Source organism: Triturus cristatus, chromosome 1_2, assembly GCF_964204655.1.
Source record: "Triturus cristatus chromosome 1_2, aTriCri1.1, whole genome shotgun sequence".
Lineage (NCBI taxonomy): Eukaryota > Metazoa > Chordata > Amphibia > Caudata > Salamandridae > Triturus > Triturus cristatus.
Genome location: NC_140580.1, coordinates 627,830,443 through 627,851,011, shown reverse-complemented (window position 1 = coordinate 627,851,011; position 20,569 = coordinate 627,830,443). Strand labels below are relative to the sequence as shown.

At 43.1% G+C, this 20,569-nt stretch overlaps 1 protein-coding gene across 3 annotated transcripts in view; it reads left to right on the top strand.

Moving 5' to 3' along the window:
- Nucleotides 1-19,768, top strand: part of GRID1 (glutamate ionotropic receptor delta type subunit 1) — a 2,258,979-nt gene extending 2,239,211 nt beyond the window's left edge. For 2 of the 3 annotated variants that reach the window (XM_085615050.1, XM_085615049.1), the window contains one exon: nt 18,790-19,768. In XM_085615050.1, coding sequence (XP_085471176.1) covers nt 18,790-19,218 — 429 coding nt within the window. In that variant the 3' untranslated portion in view covers nt 19,219-19,768. The remainder of the gene's footprint in view (nt 1-18,789) is intronic. The other variant, XM_085615053.1, reaches the window with a different exon arrangement.
- Nucleotides 19,769-20,569: the final 801 nt, after the last annotated feature.

The following is a 20,569-nucleotide window of genomic DNA, read 5'->3' as shown; positions in this document are numbered from 1 at the left end:
TTTATATCGCCTCTTTTAGATCGCAGGCCAGCAATATTCCATGATAAAGCCATAATTTTATTCGTTATTGGGGTTCCCCACCCATGCCCCATCTCTTGTGTCACGGTATTCTCCAAATTCAGTGAAAGGAGTTGAGAATCAACATCCTCTCTGTGTACAGGAACCGTAACAATCAAATTACCAGTTACAATAGGAGGAACTATTTCTCTCCTGCCCACTTGAACCTCCTCAGTGATCATCTGGCTAGTTCCTTTTCCGCAAGCTATCTTTAGGGGTAAAATTGTGTCTCCAAAGCCATTAAGGTCAATACTATCTTTCACAGCCGACACAGTGGGAAACAGAAGCCCAGAGTCACTAGAAGAAACCGCACTAAGTTTAATTTGGGCCTGAACTCTATCAGCACTGAGTCAATCATTGACGTCTAAAGTGCTAAGGGCCTCATACCTATTACTAAGAACCAATGTACTACTCGCAGGGACAAACTGAGAGATGTACCCTCTATTTCCAATAATCCCCAAATTATGAGGTGGATAAAAAAACCCCAACGGATGAACATTTACATAGTCCAGTATTAGATTTTAGGTAGATTTTGTAGTCGATATCTATTAGTCTGATTGGTCAGAGGAATGTGGCTGTGCTGGCAGGCCCTTTTTAATATAGTGGTGAATGTTCTAACATGACCTCAAAAGAGAATCTGAGAATTAAGGGGCTTATTTACAAGGAGCTTTGCGCCGCCAATGCATCAAACCTTTTTACACATTGGTGGCACTGTCAGTGGTCCATATTTACAAGGAGCATGCATCACTTTTAGGAGTTCTGTGTCAAAAAGAACCTGCGCTGGAACCACCTGGGTCGCGCAAGTATAAAAATATGCAAGGTATGCGTTCCATTGTAATCTCCACCATAAAAAAAACGCATGGATATTTATGAGAAATGACCAAAGAGACGCATTGCCGGTTTGAGTCTTGTAGAGGTCCGATAGCATACAAAAACCTACGCCTGTGAAACATACACATAGGAAATGACTCATTGACGTTGGTATATAAAAAGAAGCCAGGCAGAATAGTGTGGAAACCGCAACTACCCCATGGATGTGTTCATTTTGCAGCTGGTAGTCACTTGGAGATGATGACGACCACCACCATCATTACACCCACCCAACCACACACCTTACTCCCCAACACCACAAAGGCAACACAGGAGAAGTGAGCCCGTTTATCGCCTGTGGACTAACCTAATTGGATGAGGTCATCACCTATGTTTGACCTGGCATCTTTGGCAAGTTGTTCTTCTGTCTTTTTTGCTTCTGACTTCCTGTTTTCGACTGTATGCAGCATTTCGTTTTTGCTAGTTTTAGAGTTCTGGGCACTCTACCACTGCTGAACAGTGCTAACAGTGCTAAAGTGAAAGTGCTTCCTGTGTAAATTGTTAATGTGATTGGTTATCCATGATTGGCATATTTGATGTACCGGCAAGACCCTAGTAAAGTGCACTGTGTGTGTGCCCAGGGCATGTCTTTCAAATGTTATGAGTGGGCTTGCAGCACTGATTGTGCAACCCACATGAGTAGCTCTGCAAACATGTCTCAGGCCTGCCACTGCAGTGTTTGGGAGTGCAGTTTTAAATTGCTATGTCAACCTAGCAAGTGCACCCACTTGCCAGAACCAAGCCTTCCCTTTTCAACATGTAAGGCACCCCTAAGGTAAGCCCAAGGTTGACACACGGGCAGTGTGCAATGTATGTGAGAGGTTTAACATGTGCGGGTGTGTTTTACATGTCCTGATATTGAAATGATGCCAATTTCATTTTTCACTATTGCAAGGACTATATCTCCCATTGGTTAATACTGGAGCTGCCTTGTAACCTTTTACAAGCATAACTTACAATTGGGGAGGGATAGAGATTTGGAGTTTGGGTGCCCCGGATTACATAATTTAAAAAGAAATCTTTTCGTGAAATTGGTTTTTACATTGTGTGTTTGAAAATGCACTTTTAGAAAGTGGGCATTTTCTTACTTTACCATCCTGTGCCTCTGCCTGCCCGTGGAATGCATGTCTGGTTTAGACTGACAGTTTGGCTGTTTGTATATTCACTTTAGTCAGTCACACAAATTGAGCTGAGGTGTGCCCTTTATATCCTGATGGCCCGTCACCAGGCTGATGGGTCTTCCTGAGCTACAGTGGTGGGAGGAGCTGTCACTGACACCTGAATAGGGCCGTGCCAGTCCTCACACAATGCTTTCTCCACCCCCCTGTAGTGTGTATGGAGACATGGCAGGGAAAGGCAGGGTCTTGTGCACTACAAAGACTTTTCTTTGAAGTTTGCCTGCTTCAAAGGAAGAAACTGGTATAAGTACTGCAGCTGTGACACCATAACTTCGGAAAACTTGTAGACTAAGAGGTGATTATGCCAAGAAGAAGAGCTGGAGAAGCTGTAGGAGGGGAATTGCCACTCTGTGTGTTGCAGTGTTGGGCTAGTCTGCTGCTTACTGCTTCTTTCTTGGACAGTAAAAATACTGGACTTTGCTTTTGTATCCTGTTTACCAAGATTCTCCAAGGGCTTGTGTGTGCTTGCCTCCTGTTAAGAAGTCTTGGCCATCACATACTTCATCTACAGACCTTGCACTCCTTTTCTAGGAGTTCTGACCTGACAAATGATGCCATTCCAGTTCTGGGTCCTTGGAGGTGGTTTTGCAGCAAAGAAGCCAGAAACTTCATGCATCACCCATCAGTGACTGTTTTTCCCACTGCAGTCTTGGTGTGCAGTTTAAAACCAATGCATTGCCACAGTTTGGCCAAAGAATCAACACAGCACCTATTGTGTGGCTGAAAAGATCACTGCAGCCTGACTCCTGAGCACTGTGTCTCTGACATCCGAAACACCTGCTCCAATTCCGACGCAGTCCCTGCTGTGCGGCTGAAGAAATCAAAGCATCACCTGTTCGCGGCTGGAGAATTGATGCACCTGTTTTGCTGCCGCAGTATCGACCCCAGTGCGTTCGGAATTTTCAATGCATTGCACTTGTGCATCAAGTTCTCCATCGGCATAGCCCGGCAGTTACGAACCAAGGCTGCAAGTCCAGAAACTGATGCTTCACCTCTCCTACAAGTAAGGAAACAATGCATCACTCTGTTTTCCAAATGCAACAAGTAGAATTGATGGACAGAATGCAGAAAAATGTCATTCATTCGCCCCAGTACAGAGATCTGGGCCTAAATTCATCGTTTTTTAGCTCCATGCCATTCCAGTTTGAACCCAGCCATATGCAAAGCAGTCTTGACCCTGCACCCAATGGGAATAGTCGAGCCCGAACTGCCAGGCCAGGTCCTGCCTGGACTGAAAACAAGCATCCTAGGACCGGTTTCGGGGTTTTACCTCTCATCAGCCATGATAGCTTGACTCCAGAGGCATGGAGAGCACGGGACCCACGTCTGGGCATACCCGTCCCACCCTGCACTTCATCTCCCCGCATCTGTTTTCGTCTTTATTTTTGATGCATCCCAGGTACTTTGTCATAAAAGTGACGCATCTATAGCTTGCTATGGACTGAAGTTTTTTTAACCTTTTAAAAGTGATATCTGTGCTTGTGCATGTTGGATTTTGGTCGTTTTATTTTAATTCAGATGAAGATTAGTTTTTTTTGTAGACTGGTGTGGTGTCCATTTGTAGTGTTTTGACTGCTACTGTGTGTTTATGTAAAAATGCTTTGCACATTGCCTCTGAGATAAGCCTGACGACTTGTGCCAAGCTACCAAGGTGGTGAGCAGGGGTTATCTTGAGTGTGTGGCTCCTTTACCCTGTCTAGAATAAGGGTCCCTACTTGGACATGGTGCAAGCCACTGCCAGTTAGAGACCCGCTTTTCTAACAACCTATTACCGGCTGAGGGGGGAGTCCATTGTACAGCTGCTACACCTGATTTCACCAAGGCTCCAGCTAACAGCTGCCAGGTCTACCAACATCCCTCCACAGGTGAAGCTCATGGAGGTGCTACACATGATAGCATCGGGGTTCTTCAAGATAACAGCCGCCAGAGTGGCCAGACTCTCCCAGCCATTTTCTCCTCATTCCTTCCCTGTGTCCTGGCTGCCATGATCCGTCTGACATGCCACCACCTTCTCTTTTCCAACACCAATGATCTGCAGCTGGAGACAAAACAAGGGTTTTAAGACATTGCTGGGTTCCCACACGTGCTGGGTGCCATGGAATCCACACATGTGCAACTAGTTCCCCCTGCTGCAACATCCCATCTCTAACGGAACAGGAAACACACCCACTCCATCAATGTGTAGCCCGTTGTCGACCATCGCAGGTTTTTTTCAATTGTCCTGGCCAAATACACTGGCTTTGTCCATGATGTAGACGTATTCCGGAACTCCATAATAAAGGACCGCTTCCTGGATGACTGACATGGGAATGGCCTACTTGTAGGTAAGGAACAATCAAGTACCTAACAGATACACTAACAGTTAGAAATAGATGCCACAATATCCATCTCTATGTCAGTCTATGCAGATAGGGACAAAAGCACGAGGGATTTGCTTCAAATATGCACCATGCATCATGGTACATGTCTAATGTAGACCTCCAAGCCTTATATGTTAAAACATACAAAGTAACTTTGTCTGCCATTGAATGGAGAAAAGGTACAGAGCAATGTATGGTTGGGCAAACTGCTGTGTACCATCACTATGTGCATCGTAGAGGTATTGCCATGCCACTCCCATGGTTCATCAGGCATGTCATGTATCCCACCCCAGGAAAATTGTATAATGTGACAAATCAAGTGGTCTGCCTAGGTGATGTGTAACAGTCAAAAAGAAATTAAGTCATCCAATTCACTGCCATGTCCTATGTATGCTGTATTCTGTGGCACGCATACATAGACGATCAGGCCTCTGAGGCTGCACCATGTGCATGAAGGTGCACCCTCATACACAATCATAATAATGCATGCAATGCAGACACCTGACCACAAGTGGTGCAAGTGTGAATGTGTATCTGCTAGTCAACTTGTGTGCAAGTGAAGTCCTAATGAACTGGAATGTATTGTATGGCCTAATTATTGTGCACTACTGCCCTTTCTCAGTGACATCATGCATTGCAGAAAGTTGCCTTGCTTCACTGCAGAGTGCCATGATTAAATGATCACAGTCCATTTGTCATGTGCACATAGTGGGAACAATGCCATTCAATGGGTACCCAATGCTGTGACACTTTGACATGCACTTATTAATCTGGCAATGGCAGTTGCAACCCTATGTCACTCAGTTGCAATGTGTTTATTCATCCTGGGTGGATGGATGGAACCACATCAACTGCACTGGCTAACAGTTTACCATTAAAGGTCTGTGTCAATGTCATGCAGCCCACTACCAACATCTGTGATTTACCATGAGCATATGCATGTGTCAGTGTAAGCCGTGTCTGCTATGTTACTATTTACCTAGGGAGGCCCATCTAGCTAAATAACTGATCCCCAATTTGTCACTTTACATATATAGTGTGAGTACATAACATAGAGTGGGCAGGAGTATCTCCAAATAGCCATAACAGAAAGCTACAGGATCTACATGACAGTTGGAATGTAGAAGTGTACAAGGTATCAGCCAATGTTAAGTAATGGAAGAGACATGTCTAAACCTATGACAACCTGTATGAGTAACCCATATTTTGAAAATCAGTATGAAATATGCATGACAATATCACTACACATTACACACATGGACTGGAATGCATCTGTAACAGTGAGCAACAGCATTTACAGTTGTCCATTCTTTTAACTTCCAGCTGACTAAGGATATGGGCGTCAGTTGTGGGTAATGACCCTGTAAAGCAACCCCACAGAAGGCCTTCAACCAGGCTCTCAGCAAGACACGCAACATTGTGGAGTCAAAGCTTTAGCCTGCTCAAGGCCAAATTCCGCTGTCTTGACATCTCAGGGGGGAGATTACTCCACTTGTTCCCAATGTTGTGTAAAATAATCCTGGTTTGTGCAATACAACCTAATATATGTGTGCAGGCCAATGTCCCCTGGGAGGGTGGTGGAGTAATCCACAATACCATGGCTGGAAATTGTAAATGCACACATATAGTACAATATTTCTCTACCTGAAAAACATGTTTTGATATGAACCATGAACCAATATGTACTGAAGGTCCAACATGACAATACATCTTGGAATTCCCAACAAAAAGAAAGATGACAAATAATAACTGTAATGTAGCCACCAGAACAATGCAGGAGAGTGATCTCCTTGTTGGAAAAAGACCCTCACACACCTGACAAGAAGTTGTCTTGCTTCATCATCGGGTCTGCTCCTACTCGGGCCGGCGCTGCAATGCCCGATCAGGCGCCCGTGATGGGGCCTACTTAACGGAGATCTTTATTCCGAACCTAGCAGGTGAAGTGCGGGTAAGGATCCTAGTGTAGGTGAATGTGAAGTGTAAAGTGAAGTTAAAATAGGGAAAAATATTCCATGTGAGCTTAGTAAACGAGTACCAAATGTTTTTGTGCTCTTTTCTCTGGCTGCTAATTCGAGTTGTGCCAAGCTTTGCTATGGTAATATAATTTTTAGCTGGCTATTATAGACGACTTTAGCTGTCTCTAGGCAGACTTATTGTTTCCAAATCATAAAATATGCATAAAACTTCCTTTCGGTCAATCTCTTGCTCATGATTGGATAGTTTCATCGTCCAAGTAAGTTGTTTGCTCCTGATTTGAGGAATTTCTTCCCTATTCTTTTTTTTATAAATCTTTTTAATAACAACTGTGATGCAACATTTACTATTGAGTGAGATGCAATTCGATTTGACAAATACCAATTTTACAGAGATCCATGACACATTCCGAAACTTAACAATCTTACGTTACATTCTTTATGGTGTACTTGGATCCGAAGGAGAGGGGATAGTTGGTTGGACACAAATAGTACCCCGATATTCATTCCATTTGCCCCTCACCTGCGTCCATTTATTTGGGCAGGCTCTTGCAATATAAACAGTTTTCTCTCGCATCATACACCAGTCCATGTCTGTCTTCCAATCTGCCACTGTGGGAGCTGCACTAGCACCCTATAATCTGGCCACGTTCGTTTAGCTACCATCAAGCCCAGTGTTGCCCACATTTTATCCTTACTATTTAGATCTGTAGGTTCCCAAATGTTTAGTAGACTTCTCTTGGTATCAATGCCAATGCATACTCCAAAGACTTCCCTGAGGCAGTGATGGATGTCTGCCCAATATTTCTGAACATGTACACATTCCCACAGTATATGTATGAATGTACCCTCCTGGCCACATCGTCACCTATGCTCCACATCATCTGTTCTACCCATCTTAGCCAGTGTTGTTCCCGTGATATATACTCTATGAAGGATCTTAAATTGAACCAGTCGCAAACAAAAAGTGGAGATCGCAACCTCCTTAGGGGAGGCCACTGCTTCCTGCCACTCATGTTCATCCAGTTCCGAGATGTCTCTTTCCCAGTGCATTAGGAGCGTTGCAAGGGGGTCCGGGGCATTATTGATCAATTTTTTGTATGTTAGTGATATCGCTTTTGTTTGCATGTATCCGTCGTGGAGTCTATCCTCCAGGGGTGGGGCCTCCAGGAGGGTCTCTCCCTTCGGTATCTGTGATATCAGTGCATGTCTCACCTGCAGGTATCTGTAGCGTTCTGCGGCAGCCATCTCATACTTCAGTTGGAGAGTAGCAAATGCTATGACCCCTCCCCCTTTCCATAAGTCGCCTACTCTTGAGATCACGATCATATCCCACCTGTCGAATCCCTTTGTTTTCCTAAGGGTGCCCAGTTGCTCGGAATCCCACAGGGGAGTGGCCTGCGTAAGATTCAGCCCACAGCCCATGCTTCTGCTGGAGGCATGCCACACTTGTACCGAGTGTCAAGTCGGTCCTGTCAGGGAAAATTTGGTAGGTTTAGAGTAAAGAGCCATATTAAAGTTACCACCTGGTAGTAGCCATTTGTCCATTCTATAACCCGGGTCCTCCCAATGTCGGTATGTGCAGTGATTAATTGCAGCCAAGTGGGCCGCCCAATAGTATTTTTTAATGTCAGGGAGCCCAATTCTTCCATCATACCAACTTCTCACTAGTTTTGAGAAGGATATACGGGGAGGTCCCTCCCAAAGCAGCTTTCTCTGTACATTTTCTACTTCTTTAAAGTTTTTTGTCGGAACTGGCTTTGGGAAGTTTTAGAGGGCATAGAGGAAGCGTGGCAGTGACATTATTTTGAATAATGCCACTTTACCAAACAACGATATAGGAAGCGCTTTCCATTTCGCCACATCGCGCTTCAATCGCTGTAATGGGGAGAGCAGATTATGCTTGTAACTAGTATTAGGGTCTGCTGTTATGTAAATCCCCAGGTATTGAAATCCGTCTTTTGCTTCCTGTATGGTACAGTCCCTAGGTAGGGATGGAGGCTGTCTGTGAAGGACGACATATAATAGGGATTTACTCCAATTGATAGTGTATCCGGAATATTTGCCCAAATTCATGAATATGTCGAGAACTCTGTGAAGTGATGCTTTGGGATATGCCAGATGTAACAGAATATCATCTGTGTAAAGGGAGATACGGTCCTCCCAACTATCTGCTCACTTCAGGCCCCGAATAATGGGGTCCTTACGGATCTACACCGCCAGGGGTTCCAGGGATAACACGAAGAGCAAAGGGGACAGTGGGCATTCTTGCCTTGTCTCATGTTCAAGTGCAAAGACCGTCAATTTTTTATTATTGACTACTACCTGTGCCAGGGGTTCTGTGTATAGCAGACATACCCATTTAATGAAGTTGGACCCAAATCCCATCTTACCCAATACTGCAAAGAGGTACGGCCATTCAATGGTATCAAAGGACATTGTGGCATCCAATGACACCACAACTGCACCCTCTCTTATAAATCCCTGGTGCCCTAGCACAATGTCCAACCTCCTTAGATTAAGTGCCGTGTTTCTGTGAGGCATAAAGCCTGACTGGTCCGGGTGTACCAGTTTATTGATTACCTTTACCAAATGACCCGCAAGCAGTTTGGCCAGAACTTTAGGTTCGGCATTCAGTAGCGAGATAAGCCTATCTGAAGAACATTGGTTTCTGGGTATACCTGTTTTGTGTATGGTAACCAATGTGGCCACGCTTTGGTCTAAGGGGAACACACCCAAGTCACAACTTTCTTTGAACATGTCCCATAGGTGCGGTGCGATTTTATCTGGTTTTAGTTTGTAGAGTTCGATTGGCAGCTCATTAGGGCCCATGGTTTTTCCCAATTGGAGGCTTCTTAACGCCTGGGCCACTTCATCATTGGTGAGGGCACTATCTAGTAGCTCCCTATCTTCACTCTCTAAAATTGGGAGCGTTATGTCTGAGAGCAGAGCTGCAGAGCCTGCTTCTTGAAAGGAGGTGGTTGTCTGGTAAATAGATCGGTAATAATGGGCGAATTCATTGGCTATTTCTTGTGGGTCTACTATTTGTATTCCGGATTCCGTGGTTAGTTCAGGTACCAGGCGGTTCGCTAGTTCTTTCTTATCCAACCAAGCCAACAACTTCCCAGCCTTGTCCCCTAGTTCATACAATCTACCCGCCTTATCCGTGCTCAGAGTCTTGGCCATATCTGTAGCAATAGTTTTATATTCCTCTCTTTTAAGTGTTAGTATGTGGAGTTTGTCCTGCTGTATTAGTCCCTTTGCTTCTTCCTCAATGAGGAGGATTTCTTCTTCTAGTCTGATTAATTCTTTGATCTTTTCTTTACGTACTCCGGCAATCAGGGAGATTGCCTGCCCCCCAATTACTGCTTTAAAAGCTTCCCAAAGCGTTTGGGTTGAGACTACCGATTCTTCGTACTCAAGAAAATAATGCTCGATGGCTGCTAGCAGTTTCTCTCTGACGACTGGATTTCTAAGATACTACGGGTCAATTGGTGCTATCCTGCCCACATGTTTCTCGCCCAGGGCCAACTTAGCCCATATTGGTGAATGATCTGATATGCCTCTGGCTAGGTGCTTGATTTCTTGAATATTACATACTTTAGCACCTGGAGAATTATGTGCCCCTGAGTGAAAGGCATGTTGGAGGCTTTCAGGATGGTACACTCTCCATGCCTCGGCCAGTCCCATTGACCTATAAAGTCTGGAAGCCATCTTTGTGAGGGGCTTATGTTACCGGGAAGGCCCCGGTCCAGTGACCCTGATACTACATAGTTGAAATCACTACCAACTACCAGGCGGTCCTCAGGGAAGGATAGCAGTACATTTCCTAAACCACTAAACGTTTGCCCCAGCAACCCTGGAGAGACATACACAGTTACAATTGTGAGTGGCATACTCTCCCATTGACCCGATATGGCTGCATATCTTCCCATCACATGTATCTGGGTGTGGTTGATTGATATTGGGAAGGATTTCTTAGTCATAATGCCCACCCACCTGGAGCCGGTAGTAAAGCCTGAGTGGACACTCAGTCGGTATCCCCATCTGCTCAGAGCCTTACAAGTGTTGCCAATGAGGTGTGTTTCCTGGAGCAACACGACATCAGGAGATTGTCTCTTAATATACTGCAATGTAAAACTATGTTTCAATTTGTCCCCAACCCATTGACATTCTAAGATAGCAGCTTAAAACCTTTTTCCCATTGCCTACCAGTTAATATACTCATGCCTAACAGATCCCCTCTTTATATTTGTCTCACTCAGTGTCGCGCTATCTAATAAACTATAAAACAATTCAACCCCAACCCAACTAACCCCCTCCCTGCTTCCCTGTTCTCCGGGCCTCAAACTGCCTATGATTCAACTATGCAGAGTGCCTGTTGCCCTTAAACTGTAGACTAATGGTAGAATTTATTGGAGGGGAGCTCCACCGCCCGACCGACACTCCCCAGTCGACACATTACTCAGAACAACACTGGGACTAACATAATCGTCATAATAGTTAATGAGACACTTAGTGTAGTCCTCCTTAGCGGCATCCATCATTTAGATCTTGTCAGCAAATCAGTTCTAAACCGCTGCACTGTTCAATTCTTATTATTTCTCTGCCAGTGGCAAGACCGCTTCAACTGCGGCACTCATCTCTTCCGGATTGATTTTTAGCATTTGCCAGCGTTGTGTGTTTCCTGAGGTCTCCAACTCTCCAACCAGTCAGTAGCTGCTTCCGGGTTGTCAAAAAACCAGGCTTAGCTCTCCGCTGTGACTCTAAGCCAAGCGGGGAATGGCATTGCATACTTAAGTCCTCTTTCCCTGAGCCATTTCTTGACATCAAGAAAGAACCTTCGTTGTCGTTGAACATTTAACGTGAAATCAGGAAAGAAGGAGATCTCACACTTTTCATATTTTAGGGGGGGGGGGGCGTATGCAGTATGCTGTCTCTATCCCTAAAATTCAGAAGTTTAGCCAGCATTGGACGGGCAGGTGCTCCAAGCTTTGGTCTTCCTCTGGGAATTCTGTGCCCCCTTTCAACAACAAAGTACTTTGATAGTCACTTGGGCTGGAGATGCTTGAGTATCAGTACTTCCACAAAAAAGTCAGCCGCCGGGTTCTCCACTTGTTTCGGAAGCTCAATTGTTCATATGTTATTTCTTCTGGTGTGGCCTTTGTAGTCATCCAGCTTTTTTTCTGCCAGCTGACGAAACACTTGCAAGTCCCTGATGTCTTTTTGCATTTGGTTTGCACTACCTACAAGATCTGCGGCGACCATTTCGACATGCTTGATTTTCTCCCCCATTCTTTGCAGCTCTGCCCTTATTAGCGCAACTTCCATTGTGATAGTGTCCATTCTGTTTTCCAAGGAGGTACGCACCACCGAGATAGAATCCATAATGTTCTTTAATGTTGGGTCTTGTTCTTCACGCTCTGGTCCGGTCGCCATTTTGGTTTTGACTATATGATAGGATTCAGTTGGTTTCAGTAACATATATTTGTCCAGTTTTGTTTGCTGCGATCCTTTGAGTCCCTTGGCACCTGACAATTCAGTTCTTTCCAATCACAAGTCCAGTGATCGCCTCTCGCTTCCCTTTTCTCTTCCACCTTGATGTGATATAGCGTTGCTTGCTTCTTCCTTTCTCGACCAATATAGTGCTGGCTCAGTGTGTCTGCCACTACGTTTGTAGGAGCCTGTTGTAGATCTTAGCTTATCCCCCTCCACTTCTCCTCATTGACTAATGTGCAGTCCCCACACTACTGTTCCATGTGTCAGGGCTGGCTATGCAGTATAGCACTAGGTGTGGTAGTTCAGGTTACTGATGCCAAAAGGATCCCCCGGGCACCACAGGCAAAATTGCAAAAAACAGGTGTAGCTTTATATATGTGCTCGCTTTATTTGGAGGTTGCCAAGCCGGTGGGTCCTGTGGCAATTATTGCAATCAGGGCATTTTTTCTCCTTGGAAACGTCTTTTACCTGGCCTTCACCTGCTGCAAGGCCCAATTCTCAGCAACCTCCACTGTTGCGGCTGTCCTGAGTGCTGATCTGGGCCGAGCAACAATATTAGGCGATTGCTCCCCCGGGGCCGCTACTATGCATGGAAGGGCTGCGAGCAGTTGCGCACCTCTCCAATGCGCCCAGCGACTTCCCCGCAGTTGTCAGTGGTAGGGCCTTACCGCTCCACTCCTGCGCCAGCCTCTCCACAGGTTTGTATCATCACTCTGGTTGACCCGTGATGCGGCTGCCTCAATCTGTGTTTCTCCAATCTCGCGCGTGGAGTAGGCCGCAGGACCTCGGCCCCGCGTTGACAATGGGGCCGCCTCTCGGAGTCCCCACGCATGGAGGTGCAATCACAGCTGGCCCAGGCTCCCGGACTCTGAGAGGCCACAGGTCACAATGCTCCGTATCTTTTCAGCCGCTGGGTCTTGCGGCTCTGTCCTTTTACCAGCAGCACCCTCGGTGTCTTAGGTCGTCCCATCATTGCTCAGAAACCGGATCAGTGTGTCGGATGATGGGTTTGTCGGCCGGGGTATGCCGGAGCTGTTCTATCCGGCAGCCATCTCGTTTGGTGGCTAGGCCATGCCCCCTTTCCTCCCTATGCTTGTGTTTGTACTACCAGGAGCATTTCAGTCCCACAATGTTTGGAGTGGATGAGCTGTGTACATCCACTGCTTGCTTACAGGGATCTTTTTTTATTTTCTATGATGCACTCACAAGAGTGCATGTGTGTGGTTCCTTCTCTTCAAGTGCATTACTCTTCCCCTCTACCCTGTGGCCAATGCTTTATTTTCACCCCCACTGGCTGCTGCCTTCACACTCAGTTGGAATTGTCCCTTACCCTTCCTCGGGCTCCTCTTCACATCAGGAGTAACAATGGAAAATACGTTGTTTGTCATGGGGAATCTGGAGACATATTATACAAATCGTCTGCAAGACTTAGCACTCTCAAATCCAATCATCTCAACCTTCTGCTAAGTGTTGAAGAGGGTGCACATGTCTAGATAATTTGCATTGAGACAGTTGACCAAAAATGTTTCCTGAACTACAGAAGAAATACAGACTACCACACTAACAACACTGGGAATATATACAAATGCTGCTGCCCTTCACAGTCTCCTCTACTAGCCTGATACTGTACTGCCTCAATCACTCAAAGTCAATATTTACATAGTTGGAAAGCTTACAAAGCCACTAAAGCAGGTCTCTATGCCATATCGATTGATGCTCAATTCTTCACCTCCACATCTAACAAGCTACGTTGATGGTGGGAGGAGCACTTACAGTTGCATTTCAGAGACAAAGATTGGGAAGCTACATTATCTGATTATAATAAAGAGCTGAACAAATCCAACTTGAAGTATCGCCACTTTTAGTTGCTACATATATGGCATTGGTCTCTTGCTAGACTGCATAAAGTCAACTTGAGTCTTGACTCCATCTGCTGGAGATGTAATGCTCCAGATTGTGACATAGTGCATATTTTATGGGCTTTTATTCAAGTGCACAATTACTGGGATCAAATATCAGCTTGTATGAAAACGGAACTCAGGATCCATGACAGATTGACAGTTCACTTAGCTCTTCTTCCTGACATGAGTGACCTCCCAGACATGCCCTCTTACTTCATACAATGTGTGGCTATCACTCTAGCGATTTCCAAAATAAGGACATACGACATTGGAAAACCGAGCATGGTTAGAGGATATGTTTGAAATGGCATCTTTTCAAAAAATGATACATAAAATGAATCCCAGTCCTCCACAATTTAAGGAGATCTGGGGTAAGTTCCTTGACATGAGGACTCACTAGGTTGGGTTTGTAAAGGCCTTCACCATTGCTACACCTTCCCCTGAACTGTACGAGATGGTAACAGCTTTGCACTTCACCAGGTTCTTCTAGTGGGTGTCCTTAGAGTGCCCCCTCCCCTTTTCCCTCTGAAAGATTCTGATAATAGTTACTTGGTGTTTACTTGCTGTGGTCCCATGGGTAATGTGACAGCCACCCCTGGAAGGTTCACTTCCTGTCCCTGTTTTTCTCTGGGTGCTTCATTGATACTTGTTGTACCTTCCTGACAGTCTTCACCGCAATTGTACATTGTGCGAAGCACTGGCCATAAATGTTTGTATCTGTATACTGCTCCTTGAGATCTGGCATGGAGACCGCTACTAGGCTGCTGAATATTGTTACGGCATGGCAGGGTAATCTTGACTTGTACCTTTTATAGGCACTTTCCTTCCCTTCCTCCTACGGCTTGATGTTTTGCTACTTAACTTTATATATGTATACACAATGTACTACTCAACCATTGTGGCACACATACATTGTTGGTTACTCTTCACGTCCAAACCAGTAAAGAAATGTGGTACAAAAACCAAAAGGAACCTCATGCCTAATTCAGAGTTTGGCAAATGGGATGCTCTGTTACAAACATGACTGATATCCCATTCACCATATTACAAGTGCCGTAGATAAAATGAACTTGTAATGCAGTGGACACAAGATATCCATTATGTTCGTGATAGATTATCCCATGCTTAGGCAATAGTTACATTTATTTTTAGAAAAATTAGTTGGAGCAAAGTGTTAAGAAGATTGATTAATTTGTTCGGACTTATAAGTAGCAAATGATTTGCTCTATTATGAATATAAAGATTACAGTCACATTTATCAGGGGCTTTATCCTATATATCCCTGCTACCAGTAAACATATTAGAAGGTAACTGAACCCTCCTAAGTGTCAATAATTCCTTTCTCAATGTCTTATCTTTATAAACATTAAAATGACTTCCCCACTATTTCCATGATTAACAAAATTTAGACCAAAACTGATTTTCCAGCATACATTTTCATTCTCTTTTAGTTAGCTTATCATGTGTGTTTGCAGTTTCATATAACCATTGCAATCCTTTTTACCATTCTACCTGCTTGGTCCAAAATAAGCCCTACACTCAAAACACTAGTTGTAAATCAAACTAAAATATTTGTTTTACAAGACTCTGCAGATCTTGCACCAATCTCTAAAACTATTTTTGTGACCTTACACTACTGGATGTACATAGAGAAAAAAGTGCTGTCAATTCCAATTTGAAGAGTAGTGCTCTGCGCTGACTTGGCTGATGACATCAACAAATGCTAAAGTCTTCAGGTCTCAAAAGGAGGTCCTGTCCAGTTGACTCTGTAAAAGTAGAGTCTGAACAGAGTGCGGCAGAAGGCCATGCAATGCTCCTTGTGAGTATAACCAATGACTGTGAGCAGGAGGATGTGGCGTACAGTTGGACTAGATACGGGGCATGGATGAAGATGGTACATTGCAACTTGGAGTGTGTGTAATTTGTAGTAACAGATCATTGATTCCAGTACAGCTCTTTGCAGGGTTTACATATAGTGTACATTTACACAGTTGTGTTATTTCTTTTGTGTGACTAATGTTTGTCCAGATTATTCTGCTATTTAATGCAGAGTAGAGCTGACATACTTGTGTAATGCGTACAATAAGTTAATCTCAATATTTTGTTGTGAACAGACTGTCAAAAAACAAACTTTGTGATCAAAATTGGTGTGAAGTACAGATTTTCAGCCAAGAAGAATATTTACTTGATATACACATAATAACATATCTCATAAAAAGTGGGGTCTGGTGGTGTGGGAACTGGACAGAGTCCAAAGCCATGTCAAGCAGGTTTTGGATTATGAGGGCTAGGCCTGGAACATATCTGAATATCATGCCCTGCACCATCACCCAGGAATAAGGGGACTAATGACAGTGAGTGAAAAAAAGCCTCACTTTGTGCCTAGCACCCGCTGTGCTAAAGTGTAGGCAGTTCTGCGCCATGATCTAGTGGCAAAGATTCCGAATGTTAAGCTTAACTGAAGGTCATGCCTGTAACAATGGTTGCACATGGCATGGTGAAAGTTCATACTGTGCAGGAGAACCTAACAACTTTATTGATATCACAAATATTAGGAATGATGATGTGTTATATGGTGTCACCAGTGGAAGCCTCGAATATAATATTTTCAATATTATTTTAGAAGTCATGTTTGGTCCTTCAGTGATTTATTGTTGTGTAGATTAATATAATAGGCAAACACCAATATTTTCGGAGTTGTTACTGTAACCATAACCTTCCATCAAGTGAAGGTGTGCATGTTTTCATAACAAATTATTCGGAATTAAAGAATCTTAAATTATGAGTGAGTTATTTGTTTAAATTTTGTGTGCTCAGCTGAATAATAATATGACATCTGACACTCAGATCTGGAAGAAGAGGTGATGGCTTATTTATCTCTATGCTCGAGTGGCATTTGATTCACAGAATCAGGCGATTTTTAAATATGTCAGTAGCAACAACAATACTTTTGTGCACTGTTCATTACATAAAGTGGAGACCATACCTAATTAAAATTCAAGACCATTTTCAGACATTGTTAGGGCCATGAAGGAAGTCATTAAAATTAAAACCATTTTCAGACATCATTAGGGCCATGAAGGCGTCATTACCATTTCAATTGTGAGTCTCTCAGTATCAAATAACTATCTCAGGAGTCTGCTGAATTAACATACCAGGAACCTAGTCTAGTGGTAATCAGCCCATATTCTTAAGGTAACCTTTTATCTTTGGAAATGAAATTATATTTTTTATTAAATAAGAAAACTACAATAAATAGATCCAAAATGGATCTTCAAAATCAGGAAGCTCCTGATGAGGGATATTTAAGTTTATGCACAGGTCAAGGGAAGGGGCTAAGACATTTTTTTCTATTTAGGGCAAATATGGCTGCCAACCCTCTGGACATGACCTCACCTTGTTGGAATAAGGGCTGTGTTAATGAAGAGCTGGTCTTATATTAAAGACACTGAGTAAGTAGTCTGAGTACTAACCTACGGATCCCGGATCCTCTTCAGCCCTAAAGTAAACTGGTGGACTCTGATTAAATTGGCAGCCAAGATGATAGAAACCGTGGCAGTTGAATATATCTTCTTCCACATTGCTAACCTCATCTTCTGCCTTATTTCCTGTAGGTCTCTTGAACTTAAGAGGATAGAACTGTCAAGAAAAAGTGTGAAAAATTAACCAAATGTTAGGTTTATGACTGATGGGGAGTTCAATAATGCATAGGTATTCTCATTCTGTTCTTAAATTGCCTCTACATCCACTAAGGTCATGATTTTAATATATGATGAAGCTCTTTTTGTGCAGGGATTGGAATTCCGAGGATTGTGGATAATAGTGGAACCCTGACATTTTCTCATGGTGAATTTCACCAAGTCAATCTTGCTGTAATTTACCAGATGAAGAAATAAAATAAATGTTATTACATGTGAAATTTGTTTTCGATGGCACAATATTTCGATGGGTAGTCCTCATTTTCATGAGGGTATCCAAATTTATGGTTTTATTGCAATCAGTCTATTCAGCCCACGGCATCTTCGATTGGCTGTTATGGTAAATACCTCACCCCTAACTGCCCCCCACTTATAATTGGGGTCTAAGAAAATACTAGCCCTCAATCCAAAATCATTAACAGCCAAAAATCAAATTTGAAGCATCATTTAAAATAACAACAGGTTTAACAACACTATATTGACACTATATTGTATCAGACCACAACAGGAAGTAGCACGCTTGCCTAAATCCTCCTTCCTATAACAGTGCATTTCTTTATGACAATAGGCAAGTAAACACATCACTTTACATAAAACTGAAACTAAGCAAGTGAATTAGGGTTAATGAATTCTACTGTATGTCCAAAACGCTCCGCTGATATCCTGAGCTCACCTAATTTGTCTGGCGCGTTTGAGGACTCTTTTTTTGGCATCAAGGGCTGATAGGTGACTGGAGAACTAATCTGCCTAAAGAAAATCACTCATTTATTTATTTAAATCGTTATGTTCCAACACATGTGAGCAATCAATTCTTATAGTTAGTTAAACTAATGAGATTTTCCTATGAGTACGAATTACTTATTTTGTTTAACACTCCTGGTTTGCTCCCGAATAACATGAGTAAGCTAGGAGTATTCTTGAATTATTCCTGATTTACTTCTAAAATACCGGAGTAACCAGCTGTACTGTATAAGTAAGTCACAGCAACATCTTTGTGAAATGGGCCCCAAAAATCTTTTTTTAGTCAACACACTCCTGTTGTCTTTAGCTCATTTATTTGTACTTTATATAGAAGAGGTTAGACTCCCAAGATAAAACCAACTGCTTAACAACAAATGCATTTACCACAGCCAGCATAGTTTGTTAGTGGAGTCATTGTTGCTTATAAATAATGTTGTTCAGCTGCATTAACAACCTTCTTAACATTTGATAGATCTCATTCGTATTATTTTTTTTGTTCTTTCGCCAAACAGGATAAAGAAGTGAATTTGGAGCAGGTACACCGGCGTATGAATAGTTTAATGGATGAAGACTTAGCCCACAAGCAGATCTCTACCGCTTCCATTGAAATATCTGCCTTGGAGATCGGGGGCATGCAGTCAAGCCAGACCCTGGAGCCAGTGCGCGAGTATCAAAACACTCAGCTATCAGTGACCACCTTTTTGTCAGAACAATCAGGTCATGGCAGTGGTCGGACACTCACCTCAGTCAGCGGAAGCAACCTCCCTTTGCCGCTTAGCAGCTCTGCCACAATGCCCTCCATGCAATGTAAACACAGATCACCCAATGGAGGACTGTTCCGCCAAAGCCCTGTAAAAACACCCATGCCGATGTCATTCCAGTCCATGCAAGGGGGAATCATTTCAGAATCCATCGAGCCTTCTCATGGAACATCCATATAATTCCACTCCACCAGCAGAGCTTTTTAATACAATGTAAAGAAAAAATTTAAAAAAAACTCTTACATTTTTCTTGTACATAATCTGTAAATAATGAAAGAATGGAGTGGGGTAAAAGTGTATTTTGAATATTCCCAATTTTTGAAGTCAGTTAAAAAAAAGGTATGAATGACTTTGTAAATTTTGTTCTATATGAATAAAAAAGGCAAAATAATTGTGATTGTTCTCAAGTGCCAAAGAAGACCTGTTACTGGGACTGAGGGCAGTGTAAAACATTACTTTCTCCATGGATTTTTCTCATTTCGTTTTATATTTCATTATTTTTCATTCACTAGAAAGTTTACCATCCGTTCTTGTCAAGTCAGTCACTGCTCAGCACTTCCCGGTAACCCTGTCAGAAACGGCCGCTTGGAAAATGAAACAACCGACGTTACCGAAAGCCTAGAGCAAAACTTTTTGGAAAAAAATGGAAATAAAAAAAAGAAAGAAACTGAACTCTCTCATTTTAACAAGAAAGGCTTTGGGATTAAAGCTCCACAGAATTTATAGGCTAAAGCACTGGTTTATTAAATTGTATTTTATGTGTAATTTGCAGTGTGTCTGTTGATTTTACCTCTGGAGCCCATGCTTTGTATGTTGTCTCATGGAAAAATGCAGGTTTGTAGGTTCTTATTAATGCCATTACGCGACATGTGTACTTATTCTTTTCATGTTGGGAACAAATTAACTCTTGAATACACTAATAGTTTGTAAGAGGAAAGGAATTTCCATGCCTTAAATAGTGTGTTAGATTTATCAACTCTGAGGCTCGTTGTGCAGCCATTTTACTGTCCTTACTGCTTAAATCTGCTTGTCCCAACACCAAAATCTATAGAAATTTATCCTACAATATCTTTATTTCTCCTCGTTTTTTTCCCTCTGTGTGTGCTGCAAAAAGAGGATTGTTTTTGTGGAGGAACATTTCCCCTTCCTACACAAAAACAGTCCTGCATACAACAGAGGCACCCTTGCACCATGCTGCAAGAGTGCCTGTGTTGCCGCTTGGCTGCCGAAACAACGCCAGTGCAAGGGGAAGGGACAGGAATGTGCCATATTGGATAAATACGCCACATTCCTTCCCTTTCAATGTGACTTCAGTGAAGACTGTGCATTGCTTTTATGCTGTACATTGTATCAAATAGATGGGATCCCAACTACTTGTGGCAACACAGCAAAGCGATGGTAGAGCTGTATTAGTCTTTGAACATATCTAGTGTCCCTCTCTTGTTCGCAAAATGACTATGGGAAATGCAAATGTTTGTCAATGCTAATACTGTGTGAACATAAATTACGAGTTTTATTAATGATTTGGGTA